Here is a 14166-nt window from a genome sequence, read left to right on the forward strand (position 1 = left end):
CGGAGGCGGTGCCGCTGCGTCATACATCAGCCAAACTCATAGCTAAGGAGTTAATGGAGATGTTTTCTCGAGTGGGTCTGCCTAAGGAGGTTCTGACTGACCAAGGGACCCCGTTTATGTCCAAGGTCATGAGGGAACTCTGTAAGTTGCTCCACATAAAACAGCTATGGACGTCCGTGTATCATCTGCAAACGGATGGCCTGGTAGAGAGGTTTAATCAAACACTAAAAAATATGTTAAAAACAGTGGTGTCTAAGGATGGGAGGGACCTTTTTCTGCCCTATCTCATGTTCGCATTGCGAGAAGTGCCCCAGGCCTCTACTGGGTTCTCGCCCTTCGAACTGCTATACGGCAGACACCCTCGCGGTCTGTTGGACATCGCCAAAGAGGCGCGGGAACAACAGCCCACACCACACAAAAGTGTTTTTGAGTACGTCACCCAGATGCAGGGATGGATGGAAACAGTGTTGCCTCTGGTTAGGGAGCAAAAGGAGGCAGCACAGTAGAGTCTATAATAGGCAGGCTCGGGTCCAGAACTTTAACTCGGGTGTTGGTTCTGGTAACGACCGTAGACAGTAAGTTCCTAGCTAGGTGGCTACGAGGTACTTGAAAAAATTGGAGAGGTAGATTACAAGGTACACTAGCCAGGGAGGCGAAAGCCGGAGCAAGTGTACCATGTGAATCTGCTCAAACCCTGGAAAGATAGGGTTCTGTAACGATTTCCGCAAACTGAATGAGGTGTCCAAGTTTGACGTGTATCCCATGCCCCGAGTAGATGAGCTTATTGATAAGTTAGGCCAAGCCCGATATTTTTCTGTGTTTGACCTCACCAAAGGGTACTGGCAGGTATCCTTGACGGAGGTTGCCAAGGAAAAAACGGCTTTCATCACGCCAGAGGGGCTGTATCAGTACAAGTTGTTACCCTTTGGTCCACACGGCGCTCCCGCCACGTTTCAAAGGCTAATGGACCTTGTACTCCATCCACATCGTTGGTACGCTTCGGTGTACCTGGACGATATCGTTGTCCATAGCATCGACTGGGAAAGTCACCTACCTAAAGTACAGGCTGTAGTGGACTCCCTTAGGAAGGCTGGCTTAACCGCTAACCCAAAAAAGTGTGTGATAGGGTTACCCTCTGACGAGTACAGAACGCCTTCCAGAATCTGGATACAAACTGAGTCCCCCTATTAGACACCACATCAGAGGGAATACCATGTAGCTTCACGATGTTATCGACCAAACACTTGTGCAAGAGTTTTAGCATTAGGTAGACCTGGCAATACTATAAAGTGTGCCATTTTACTAAAGCGATCAACAACCACCTGAATAACAGTTTTTCCTGAAGAATTCGGTAAATCTATAATAAAATCCATGGATAAATGAGTCCAAGGTCGGGACGGGATGGGCAACGGAAATAAAGATCCGGAAGGCAGAGTATGTGTCACCTTAGCATGTGCACAAGTACTGCAAGCTGACACATAGTCCTCAACACACTTATGCAACCCCGGCCACCAGAATCTACGAGAGATGAGATCGACAGTGGATCTGCTCCCAGGATGTCCTGTGAGAACCGTACAGTGATGTTCCTCGAACACCTTGTGACGTAATTCAGAAGGAACAATCAACTTCCCCGGAGGACAAGAATCCGCTACATCTCCCTGGGCCTCCAACACCTATGCCTCAAGGTCGGTATATAGGGCGGATATTACTACCCCTGCAGACAATATCGGTCCAGGATATTCCGAATCACCCTCCCCTAGGAAAGCTACGTGACAAAGAATCAGCCTTGATGTTCTTAACACCAGAGCAATAGGTGACAATGAAATTAAATCTGGTAAAAAACAACGACCATCTGGCCTGCCTCGGGCTCAGTCGCTTAGCATGAGGTCTAAGCCATTTTCCAGTTCAATCAAATGTAGCAGACAGCATGGAACCGGCGATTTATAGGAAATTATAATTATCGCCCGGCCATAACAGGTGCAAACCGGATACATATTTGTGTCCCGGTGGCCACAATGAACATGCCCATGGTCAGAGGTTGGGTGCCAGGGAAGGGAGATATACATATCTCCCCACAGAAACCTAATAACGGTGCCATGCTTGGACTCTAATTGTAGCCGGAAACCAGGTGGGTCTGTTGGTACTACAATCATCTCCCTGTGACCTCCTTGTCTGGAGCTATGGGCCCTAATGGGTTTTGTGGGCTCTTTGGCTGCCAGCCCAGAAGAGGAGGAGGGGACCCTTCCCAGAGGCGGGGAGGGGAGGGATCGGCTACAGGTCAAAAGCCCATGCAAGCCAGCGGGCGGCGTCTTTCTCTGAAAGGGGGTCACATCGTGTCATGTGTTTGGAGAGACCTGGAAACTGCTGAAATCACTGACCCCATGTGACTGCAGCCAAGGACTATTTCACTATAATAACCCAAAGGAACATTTATCTACCTGGTAACTGACTTGTACTCTGTGTAATACTGTTTGTACCATACTATCTGTATTAGTAACCTCAGACTACTGTATATATTCTTTGTGTATAGTGTGTTATCTAGTGTGCCCTTAAGGCGATTAAATATATAATTTATCCTTGTGCTGTCTTGTATCTCGATCACGAATCCCCATGTCCATGTTTCGGCCTAGTTATAAGCTACCGCGGGTTGGTTTCTCACCCTATATAATCTCATTAGCGGATCGGGCTTATATCAAACGAGAAGCTGGTGGCAGATTTCCCGGGCTGAGAACGCGCTGTTTCACTGGGACAGTGACCAGGCTCCCTCAGCTTGTTGCCTCTCTGTGCCTGTGTGGACAGGAGGAGTCGGTGTAAACTGTACCAAGCTGACCTTACTCGCTCCTCTGGGAGGGCTAACGTCATCCCTTGGTAACCAGTGACCATACCGCGTCTCTTGAGCTCGACGTAGTTGACGTCAAGCAGGCACGAGGGGTGATATCCCTCACAGTGGGGTACTGTCACAGTCTCTAACATGACAGGTGTCAGAAGATCTAAGAGACTGGCGACACGTGATGTGATCTGACAGACTCTTTGATTTCACTTGTTTCAGTGTTGTTGTTGGTGATGACCACACCTCTTGTCTCAGGCGTAGCTTAGTGGTCATTCCTACTCCTCTATTTAGTCTGGCTTCACCCATCATGCTATGCGGTTGATAGCTTCAGTTTTGTTCCTGCTTGTCCATTTACTCCAGAAGTTAAGTGTTACTTCCCTTTCATATTTTGTTGTTTCCCCTCTGTGTTTTGTTACTCCGCCTCAGAGAGACGCTTGTTCATTCATATCGGAAGGAACAGGTCGTCTCAAGCCCTGACTCTATTCCAGGGCAATTCAGGGTTTCCAGGGTCATAAGTTCCAGTATATAAACATTCCTACCCTCAAGGTCCGTTCATACAGATAGGAGTCAGGGCTAGGATTAGGGTTTCCATAGGTTGTGACAGTTTCCCTTTCCCTAGCTTTGAGGCCTCGTTCCTTTAACCTTCCCTCCTGTTGTCGTGTGGTGTTCCCCCCCACAACACTTACATGACACTTTAGTATTATTAGATGTTTTACTTACTCCTTGTACTGTGTCTGATGATGCCCTGACAGTTTTTCTTTTTTAGTTGGTAGGGTGCTGCAGAGCACTCTTAAAGGGCAGTGCACTTGGCAGCTGAATGGATCTGTGTTGGTCCCATGTTCATATGTGTCCGCATTGCTGAGAAAAATGAGGTTCTAATATATGCAAATGAGGCTCTGCTCTGTCTGCAACTCCAGGCAGTGTAAACATCATCACATCTGGTCCTGTCAATTAATATTCAGAGAAAGCAGAGCCTTTAAGGTACAAATCTACAGACAGATGCCATTTAAAAGAATCCACCCAGACTTCACATGTATAACTGTATCCTTATCCTCAGAATGTGTTATTATGAAGAAGGAAGCTGTTGGCCCACTGTTCGCCATTTGCTGGTGGTTACTTTGGGCCTGTGGTCTGCTAGGTGCTGGGACCTCGGCAGAGGTGGTGAGGAGCAGAATATTATTTATCCCTGATAACTAAACCTAGAAGTGAAGGAGCTGAGAGAAGTGTCTGATCTATAGACAGATCTACAGGAGGCCATGTATTCAGTCACTGTGTGCTTGTGTCTCCACAGTTGGATCCCGTAGGAGAAATCCACCAGAGAGATATCCCCGTCTTCTGTATTCCCAGAACTCTCCAGAGGAGAATGTCCCAGAGAATCCTCAGGTAGATGAAGCTGGGCCCTATACACATCTATATAGGGGGGTCCTGCAGTCATAGAGGGGTCATAGATTGTGGGGGTCTCTTATGTGGATCTGTTATATTTCCCACCTGTCCGCTGTATTGTACTGAATTATTACAGATGAGAAATCAGGGAGAAGATATGACTGATATTAAAGTGGAGGATGAAGAAGAGAAGATGATGGGCGATCCCCCGTGTAAGAGTGAGGTGGAGGAGGACATTCCAGGAGATGTCACCACAGGTATGGAATCATGAATGCAGAAAGTGACTTCAGATTCTGTCCTTGGTGCCTTCAGGGCAGGAGGAGAATCTGATCTCCGGCTGCTGCTCTACTCTTTGTTTGTAGATGTCCCCATCACATCATGAAGTGTTCCCCTTATTCAGCTGACAGTGATCTCTGATCAGATTCTTCTCTGATCCCGGCTGTTCCTGCAGGACATGACGGTCAGTCACATCCACACACCCACTGGGGGCACAGCTTTTGTGTCTGTGCTGTCATGATGGATACATGTACGCCAGTGTGCAGGAATTACGTGCCGCCATTGACTAAGGGGTACATCATTGTGCAGGAAAGGGATTAAGCTACAATCCATACAGTTTGGTGATTTCCATTGTAATAGTTAAAGGGGGTTTACCCCAAAAATATAATACAGCTCTAAAACTGTCCTCATAAGAGAAGTCAATTTCATCTGCTGATCATGTGACTTCCCCACTTTGTTGCCCCGCCCTTTACAACATGCCGTTTATTTCTTTAACCACTTAACAGTTTTGCTTGAGCTCGACCTTTGAGAAAAGGATTAAAAAATTCACCCCCAGCAGAGCTCCGGCAGCCGGGTGGTGGAGGGCTGCTGTAACTGCTCATATGTTACAAATAGTAGCAGTTAGAGATATGGTCAAGCTTTCAAACAAGATGAGAATCACCCATATCTCTAGCAGCTACCAATCATCAGATATGGGGGGTAAAGCAGCCCAAAATGAAGACCACTCTTCCTGATTCTCCGAGACAAAACATCTCAAGTAAGTCTCCAGATTCTGATTTGTGCGTTCAGTCTGTCCATTCAACTGAAGGTGAAAGGCCGAAGAGAAGAACAATTGTAGCCCCCAGACGAGTACAGAACTCTTTCCAGAATTTGGAAACAAACTGAGTCCCCTTATCAGACACCACATCAGAAGGAATACCATGTAATTTCACGATGTTATCGACAAACACTTTTGCAAGAGTTTTAGCATTAGGTAGACCTGGCAATGCTATAAAGTGAGCCATTTTACTAAAGCTATCAACAACCACCAGAATAACAGTTTTTCCTGAAGAATTTGGTAAATCTATAATAAAATCCATGGATAAATGAGTCCAAGGTCGGGACAGTATGGGCAACGGAAGTAAAGATCCGGAAGGCAGAGTATTTGTCACCTTAGCACATGCACAAGTACTACAAGCTGACACTTAGTCCTCAACACACTTATGCAACCCCGGCCACTAGAATCTATGAGAGATGAGATCGACCGTGGGTCTGCTCCCATTGTGTCCTGTAAGAACTGTACAGTGATGTTCCTTGAACACCTTGTGATGTAATTTAGAAGGAACACACAACTTCCCCGGAGGGCAAGAATCCAGTGCATCCCCCTGGGCCTCCAACACCTCTGCCTGAAGGTCGGGACATAGGGAGGATATTACTACCCCTTCAGACAATATCAGACCAGGATCTTCCGAATCCATCCAAACAACGACCATCTGGCCTGTTTCGGGTTCAGTCGCTTAGCCAACTCCAGGTAAACCAGATTTTTGTGATCACTAAACACAGTAATAGGATTAATTGCTCCTTCCAACCAATGACGCCACTCCTCAAAAGCCAACTTAATGGCCAGCAATTCTCTATTACCCACGTCATAATTCCTTTCTGCAACCGAAAGTTTCTTAGAGAAGAATGCACATGGGCGCCATTTACTAGGTGAAGGACCCTGCGACAAGACTGCTTCTACCCCCCACCTTGGATGCGTCAACTTCCACAATGAATGGCTGTGACACATCCGGTTGCACCAGTATAGGAGCAGAAGCAAAACATTCCTTCACCGCTTAAAAGGCTTGTAATGCCTCATCAAACCAGACAGACAACCGAACCTTTCCTAGTCATGCCCGTTAAAGGTTTAACCACAGTCGAATAGTTAAAAATGAATTTACGGTAGTAGTTGGTGAACCCCAAAAACCGCATAAGCACTTTCAGATTTTTGGGTCGATCACAGTCAAACACAGCACGGACCTTTTCTGGATCCATACAAAAACCTGAAGATAAGAGTAGGTAACCCAGGATTTGTACTTCCTGAACTGCAAATACACACTTCTCCAACTTGGCATACAATTTATTCTCTCTTAGGATTTGTAACACCTGTCTCATACGATCCTGATGAGTCTCTATGTCTGGAGAATAAATTAGTATGTCATCCAGATACACAACAACCCTCCCGCCATATGATGAAAGATATCATTCACAAAATGCTGAAAAACCAAACCGCAGGAGCATTAGTTAACCCAAACGGCATGACCAGATTCTCAAAATGACCCTCTGGTGTATTAAACGCCGTCTTCCATTCATCCCCTTCCTTGATCCGGACCAGATTATATGCCCCCCTTAAGTCCAACTTGGAGAACACATTGGCACCAACAATCTGATTAAACAAGTCAGGAATCAAAGGAAGGGGGTACGGATCACAGACCGTAATCTGATTGAGCTCACGGAAGTCCAGACATGGCCTAAGAGTTCCTTCTTTCTTCTTTACAAAGAAAAACCCTGCTGCCAGTAGGGATTTAGAAGGTCTAATGTGTCCCTTTGCTAAATTTCCGGCAATATACTCTCGCATGGCTGCTCTTTCGAGTTCAGAAAGGTTATATAACCTAGATTTGGGCAACTTCACACCGGGAATAAGATTGATAGGTCATATTCCCGATGTGGTGGTAAATCCTGGCAACCACTCTCAGAAAATACATCAGAAAAATCTGAAATGAAAGTGGGTACAGCTTTAGTGGTTAAGACAGAAAGCGATGTATTAAGACAGTTGTCCATGCAATAATCACTCCAATCAAGAATCTGTCTCGCTTGCCAGTCAATGATAGGATTATGTTTGCTTAACCAAGGTAAATCCAGAACCAATGGAGCAGGCAGACCCTCCAGCACAAAACACGAAATGTATTCCTGATGAAAATCACCCACTCTTAAACGGATGTACTGCACCATCTGTGACAAACATTTATGAGTAAGTGGTGCGGAGTCTATTGCATACACCGAAATACTTTTTTCTAATTCACTTGTTGTTAACCCATGCATACGGACGAACTGACCATCAACTAGGTTAACCGCTGCCCCACTGTTAAACACCTCAATTCTTACAGTTTTTGGACTCTAGCGCCACGTCGGCAGACAGGAGAAATCGGGTACTACCAGTAAATGACAAAATTAAGTTCTCTGATTCCCCACCCACACCACCAAGAGTAAGATGGGGATTAAACGTTTTTTCTTGTTTTTACATTGACACTGAACGTAAGGACAAATATTAACAAAATGTTCCTTTTTTCCACAGGAAAAACATACTCCCTTCTAATGACTAAAACTCTTGCAAGCAGGCCCAGGGGTAGCTCCCCCTTACTGCATAGGTTCGTCACCAGACATAAACTCAGGATCTCTCCACCCAAAGTGTCAGAGGAAGCTGCCACGCTATATGATGATTCATCCTGAGAGGGAGGGACATTAGATCTTCCTCTCAGGCATCTATCAATATGTACATCAAGGGACATAGCCAATTGCAATGGGATTTCCGTGAAAGGCCAACACGTCCTTTAGCCTCTCGGATAATCCCTGACAGAATTGGCTACGGAGAGCTGGATCATTCCACTCCATATCCGTAGCCCATCTCCTAAATTCAGAGCAATAGATCTCTGCAGAACGCTCTCCCTGCCGTAAAGCACATAACTTAGTCTCGGCCAGGGAGATCCGATCCGGATCGTCGTAGGTAAGACCTAGAGCTCTGAAAAATTCATCTACCGACCGGAGGGACTGTGATCCGGCTGGTAGAGAAAAAGCCCAAGACTGAGCGTCCCCTTTAAGCAACGAAATGATAATGCCAACTTTGTCTCTCACCCCCAGACAATAGAATCCATAGCCTCACTGACACAAACAAAAATGACAGTTTTTAGGCGGTTGATAATGTCAGGGCTTGAGATGACCGGTTCCTTCCCATATGAAAGAACAAGTGTTTCCCTGAGGCCTAGTAACAAAAAACTGAGGGGAAACAACAAAATATAAAAGGGAAGTAACACTTAACTTCTGGAGTAAATGAACGAGCAGGAACTCAGAAGAGGACCATACACGAGCACTTCCAATACCAAACTGAAGTTATCAACCGCATAGCATGATGGGTGAAGCCAGACTAAATAGAGGAGTAGGAATGACCACTAAGCTACACCTGAGACAAGTGGTGTGGTCATTACCAGCAACAACACTGAAAATAAGTGAAACCAAAGAGGCTGTTAGATCACATCACATGCAGCCGGTCTCTTACATCTTCTGACACCTGTCACGTAAGAGAACGTGACACCACCCAGAGTCTCTGTAGGCCTCTTCTTCCAAGGTTTCTCTTCCCCCAGACTGAAACACAGAGGGTGGGTTTTATTCCTTCTTGATTACAGCAGGCCTCATCTGCAATGACCTCAGGCTAGGGGAAAACCTGCCGTGGAATGGGAAGGTCCCACTACCAAACCTACTTTCCCAGTCCAAGTAAAATCAAGCCCTTGTACTCCAACAAAACAAATAGCTCCAGCAACTATGTTTTCTGAAGCCAGTGCCATCCTCCTGGATTTTACTTATCTCATCCAGTTGAGGAACCTGGGTAAGATATATACCCCTTTCAGGACTTTTACTGTACACATCGTCACATATCCGCCCCCCCTTCTCCAGACCGGAGGTCTGTGCATTTCTCCACACCATACCATGCCCTCTGGAAGATGTGGTCAGTGTAAAAATTTTTCCTTTATTCTGCTACACCCAGGCGAGCAGAGCTCGGTTTGTCACAAACACCCACTTTCTACCTAGTAGATAATTCCTAAAGGCCTCCGGTGCCCATCTAATGGCCAGACACTCTCTTTCTACTCTTTCGAGAGCGATGGTGCTGCACTCTCGCACCTTTTGACCTCTCTCTCTTCATCTCTCTATTTCCTCAAAAGATTGCATCTTTCTTTTTTCTTTACTCTCAGCGTTTCGATCTTGGCTTCTGATACTTCCTTCAGAAGATATTGTTTTCCAAACAACAGTGTCACAGACGTTCCCGTAGCAGGTACCAGGAGATCGGAGAGATTGGCAACTCGTGGGTTAAATTGACAAGTTTACTGTGGATCTTATTGTGTCTGTGTTTTGGTGAATGCCACACCCCTTGCTTCAGGTGTTGCTTGTTGGTAAACTACCTTTCCCATAAGTAGCAGCTTCTCACTTTTCGAGGTGCGGTTTATAGATTTTCTTCCTGCTTTCTAAATAGCTGGTCGGTTTTACTCTGTGGTGCTTCTGGAGTTGCCAGTTTTCTACTTTCAGATAAGTCTTGTCTGTTCTTATTGTTTTGTGTTTGTTATATTCCCTGTTGATTGTATCTGGGCCTGAGACAGAGACTTCCATTCGTCCTTCTGGGGAGGAATGGGTTGTCTCTGGTCCTAACCTCATTCCAGTGCCTTATAGGGATATAAGGGCCTAGGTATCCAGCATATGAATATAACTACCTTCAAGGTCTATTCATATTGATAGGTAGTTAGGGCCCGGATTTGGGTTGTTTAGAAGGTGACCTGTTTCTTACCTATTTTCTGGCCCAGTTTCTGTTCCCCTTCCCTCCTGTGTTTAGTGTGGAGTTTTTCCCCCACACTGATCGTGACAAACATGCCTTCCCATTAACTTCTCTGGCTCTTGCACATACTCAGGCCCTTTCTTGGACTGCTGCATCTCTTGACTGAACTGTTCGCCCAGTTGTTTCCAGCCATGGTCATGTCCAGACACTTTCTCCTTTTGCTTTACGGAGCTCCTTCAGCAGAGCATGCTTGCCCCCACTCGCTTCTTTTAAGTGCCTCTAGTTCACTTCCTTCTTGTCAGTCCACTTCGGCAGACTCTCCTTCAGTCTCTTCTTTGAGCTCTGCAGCAGCTGAGAATTTCTCCCACTTCAACTCATCGCCCTTAGAATCTTCAGCCTGTGTCTCTTTGGAGTCTCCTCTCACTTTTTTAGCCTTCTCATCTTTCTCAGACATGGCATCATATACTTGCACTTTTAATTCCTCCTTTTCTTTTTCATTGGTATTGGAGGCACTGGGGATATTGGGGTCCTTATTAGAGTCTTCATCTTCCTTTTCTGGCCTTCCCTCCAGAGGGTCACCCATGACATTGTTCTCCATTCATGCAAGCTCCAGGAGAGCCATCCCAGAGAAGTAGACAGCATCTGCATATTGGTCGTCCATCTTACTGTATTTTATCCGCAGAAGGCTGTGGACTTCCTGGAAAGCATTGGCGACGGAGCGGATGTCTATCATAAACAAGTCCTGACCACAAACTGCCATGAGTCTCTTGGCTTCTTCATCCATATCAGCCCCTTCAAATTGTTCAGCAGAAACTTCTTCCATCTTCTCTGCCTCGGCCGGAACCGCAGCGCCACCATCTTCAGATTCATTCTCAACAGGTGCTCTTGGCCTCTTCTACTGTTCAGAATTGCGCCTTTCATCTTCCAGTTGCATTAGCACATCCTTCAGCTTATTCTCTGAGCAAGAGACTTGTTTACTTTCAGCCCGTCTTTCTTTTGTTTCAGTATCAAGCTGTTCCTCCAGTTGTGCGATCCTTGCTGCCAAGGCCATTATGGATCCTTTGAATTTGGTTTCAATAGAGTCTTCCAATTCTTGCAATTTTGTTTTTAACTCCTTGTTTTGTCGCTCCAATTGCTGACGGCATTTTCATTCTTCTGAGCATTATTACGTTCGGCCTTCAGATCAGCATTCATCTGGTCAATCTGGAGAGTAGCCTTTCTCAGTCTGTCGTTGGCCAGTTCAGTATAACCCTGTTGGGCTTGCCTGTTGGGCCACTCTGCCATAGCAAGCTCCTCCTGCATATGGATCATCTCCGCCTCCAGACTTTTAAGTTTATTTTTAGTTTCTTTACTGACTAAGGCTCCATTGTGCGGTCCGGATCTGGAAATGCGGACCCGCACTTCCAGGTCCGCATTTCCGTTCCCGAGAAAAATAGAACATGTCCTATTCTTGTCCACAATTGCAGACAAGAATAGGCATATTCTATTAGTGCTGGCGATGTGCGGTCCGCAAAATGCGGAACGCACATTGCAAGTGTCCGTGTTTTGCGGATCCGCAAGTCTCTGCCTTTGCCCGCCCTCCAAGTCTGGACCTATCGATGAGGCAAGAGACTTGGAGGGCGGGCAAAGGCAGAGACTGGGGAGGAGTAAAGTGAAAAGAAGGCAGAGCAGCCTGGGCACCTACACACTGAACGCCGCCCCTGGGCACTTGCGAGTGCTCATTTACATATGAATTAAACTTCGTTTTTCCTGCTGGTGCAAGTCTAAAGAAAAGAACAAAGGTACCGTTACAATCCTGTATAGGTGTGCTACAGAGCCATGTAAGCACTGTATATGGCCATATGGAGGCGGACTGGGAAGGTCTTACTACCAAACCTACTTTCCCAGTCCAAATAAAATGCAGCCCTTGTACTCCAACAAAACAAATGGCTCCAGCAACTCCTGGATTTTACTTATCTTACCCAGTTGAGGAACCTGGGTGAGATATACACCCCTTCCAGGACTTTTACTGTACACATCGCCACATATGCTATATGTACCCCAAAATAATTCCAAAAAAAACTACAACTCCTACTACAAAATTCAAGGTATTATACAGTTAAATTGAAGAAAAGTAAAAAAGTTATGACCATTGGAACACCAAATGGGAAAATGTTACAGGTCCTTAAAGGGGTTGGCAAGATTGGGAGAGTTTTTGGCAAACCCCCCATTCATCGGAACCTACAAAGGGAAGCTTACATACCTGCTTCCCGGTTCTGGCTTCCTGCTTCTTCTTCTCCCGGCCTGGGATGCTCTTCAGGAGTTCAGCGATGTCAACATCCAGTTTGACATTGCCGCAGCCGTGCCGGTGTCAGGCTCCCCTTGTAACCATGTGACACTCCTGCTGCTAGTAATTGGCTGCAGTGATGTCAAATCGGATGTCGACACCACTGAAGCCCAATGGAGCATCACAGGTCCGGAGAAGAAGGAATGGGAAGCAGGTAAGCAAGCTTCCCATTACAGATTCTGCAGGGTGGGGGTGGGGGCAGTCTTTTATTCTTGCATAACCCCTTTAAGAATAAAAATAGTTATGTCACTAAGGGGGGTAAAAATGCACTAGTTGTGCATATATTTACTTAGACATAAGTCAAAATTAATAAAACAATTAAAAAAGTGATGTTTTGGGGAGTGTTTTTCCAATTTAATTTGACTGTTAAGAGGTTAAACTCCCTTTTTGACAGCATCACCAGCCCGCCTCCACCCCCTCCCCCCCAAAAAGAAAGTCCTCATGTATGTCACTGAAAAAAGAAAAAAGTTATTGCTATTTTTCCTATAAAATATGTTTTAAGTGCAAAAATACATGGTAAACAGTAAAAACTACCATTTCTGGGACTTTGTGTTCATTCAACAAAGAAATTTAATACAAGCTGAACAATAAATTACATGTAAACGTACAACTTCAGACAAAAAGCAGGCCCTCGTAAAGCTGCATCGACAGAAAAATATAAAAGTTTTAGGTCTTTAGAATGTGACAATGAAAATACAAAAAGAAGTGCATGGTCATTAAATAACTACCAGACATGGTCAGCCTGGTTGTTAAGGGGTTAAAGATATTTGGTCGTGGTATTTGTTTCCTTCCTTACGGTGTACTCCAGTCTTCAGCTGCATGATTATCAGGAAGCTCCGATGTCACATGTGGTTATTGTACAGACACAGACGTCTCGGTGATGGTCACCTGCACTCGCAGGACACTTCATTAGCTCCACCTTCTTTTTTTTTTTTTTTACTCTTTTATTAATAAAAATAACATAGCATCAACATCACACACTAATATACAGCATATTGCACACTGAGTTACAAAGGTCATGTTGTCAGTTTTGCATATTGCATAGCACATTATATATAAACTGCTGAACATTTTTAAAACTGTTACATACAATGTATAATAGATTATTGGCAACGGTGCTTCAAACCTGTTCTCTACTACTGCAATCAGCCGCTACAGTGTCCCCCCCCCCCCCTATAACTAACTGTGATATCGAAACACAATATTATCCGACATCCCCTCTAAACCGGTTGAGCCATGTTCCCTCGAATTGATGACAAATTCTGTCTAAGTCTCGAGGTCGAGTACATAATATGTGGTGATCCACACCAGAGGCCCAAGATTTTATAAAACTTTTGTGGTTTGTTATGATATTTAAACACCAGCACTATATATGGTAGAGTTTGGTTTATTTGTAATTTCCATATGGCCAGATTCGGTGTATTGGGGCTGTACCATCTCAATACGATTCATTTCCGTGCCATAAATAGTGATTCTCTCTGGAAAATTGTCATGTAGTGATCCCAGTTATCTCCATCCACTATCCCCAGCAAGAAAACCTCAGGATTGTGGGCCACCCGCATCGGCAACATTTTGGAGAGGAACTCTGGCACCTCTTTCCAGAATTTAGCAGCTCCACTTTCTTAATTCCCCTTAGAACACCCTGAGTTCTTAGTGTAGTGGACCCAACAAGGTGCTGGAAACCTTTAATCTAGATTCTGATTGATGACCTCACACTGTCTATTCCACTGTATCCTAATGATGTCTATTAACCTGAGATCTGGTGACTGTGTGGCCATTAGACTATACAGACCT

At 45.2% G+C, this 14166-nt stretch overlaps 1 protein-coding gene across 1 annotated transcript in view; it reads left to right on the top strand.

Annotated features, from left to right (window-relative positions):
• LOC120991270 (oocyte zinc finger protein XlCOF6.1-like) overlaps window positions 1–14166 on the top strand; it is a gene marked incomplete at its 3' end in the record, with an annotated part of 34673 nt that overhangs the window by 5957 nt on the left and 14550 nt on the right. Inside the window, exons 2-3 of the mRNA XM_040420112.1 lie at window positions 4122–4213; window positions 4350–4470. Of these exons, the coding sequence (XP_040276046.1) occupies window positions 4122–4213; window positions 4350–4470 (213 nt within the window). The remainder of the gene's footprint in view (window positions 1–4121; window positions 4214–4349; window positions 4471–14166) is intronic.

The sequence above is a fragment of the Bufo bufo genome, chromosome 2 (genome assembly GCF_905171765.1).
Source record: "Bufo bufo chromosome 2, aBufBuf1.1, whole genome shotgun sequence".
Taxonomy (NCBI): domain Eukaryota; kingdom Metazoa; phylum Chordata; class Amphibia; order Anura; family Bufonidae; genus Bufo; species Bufo bufo.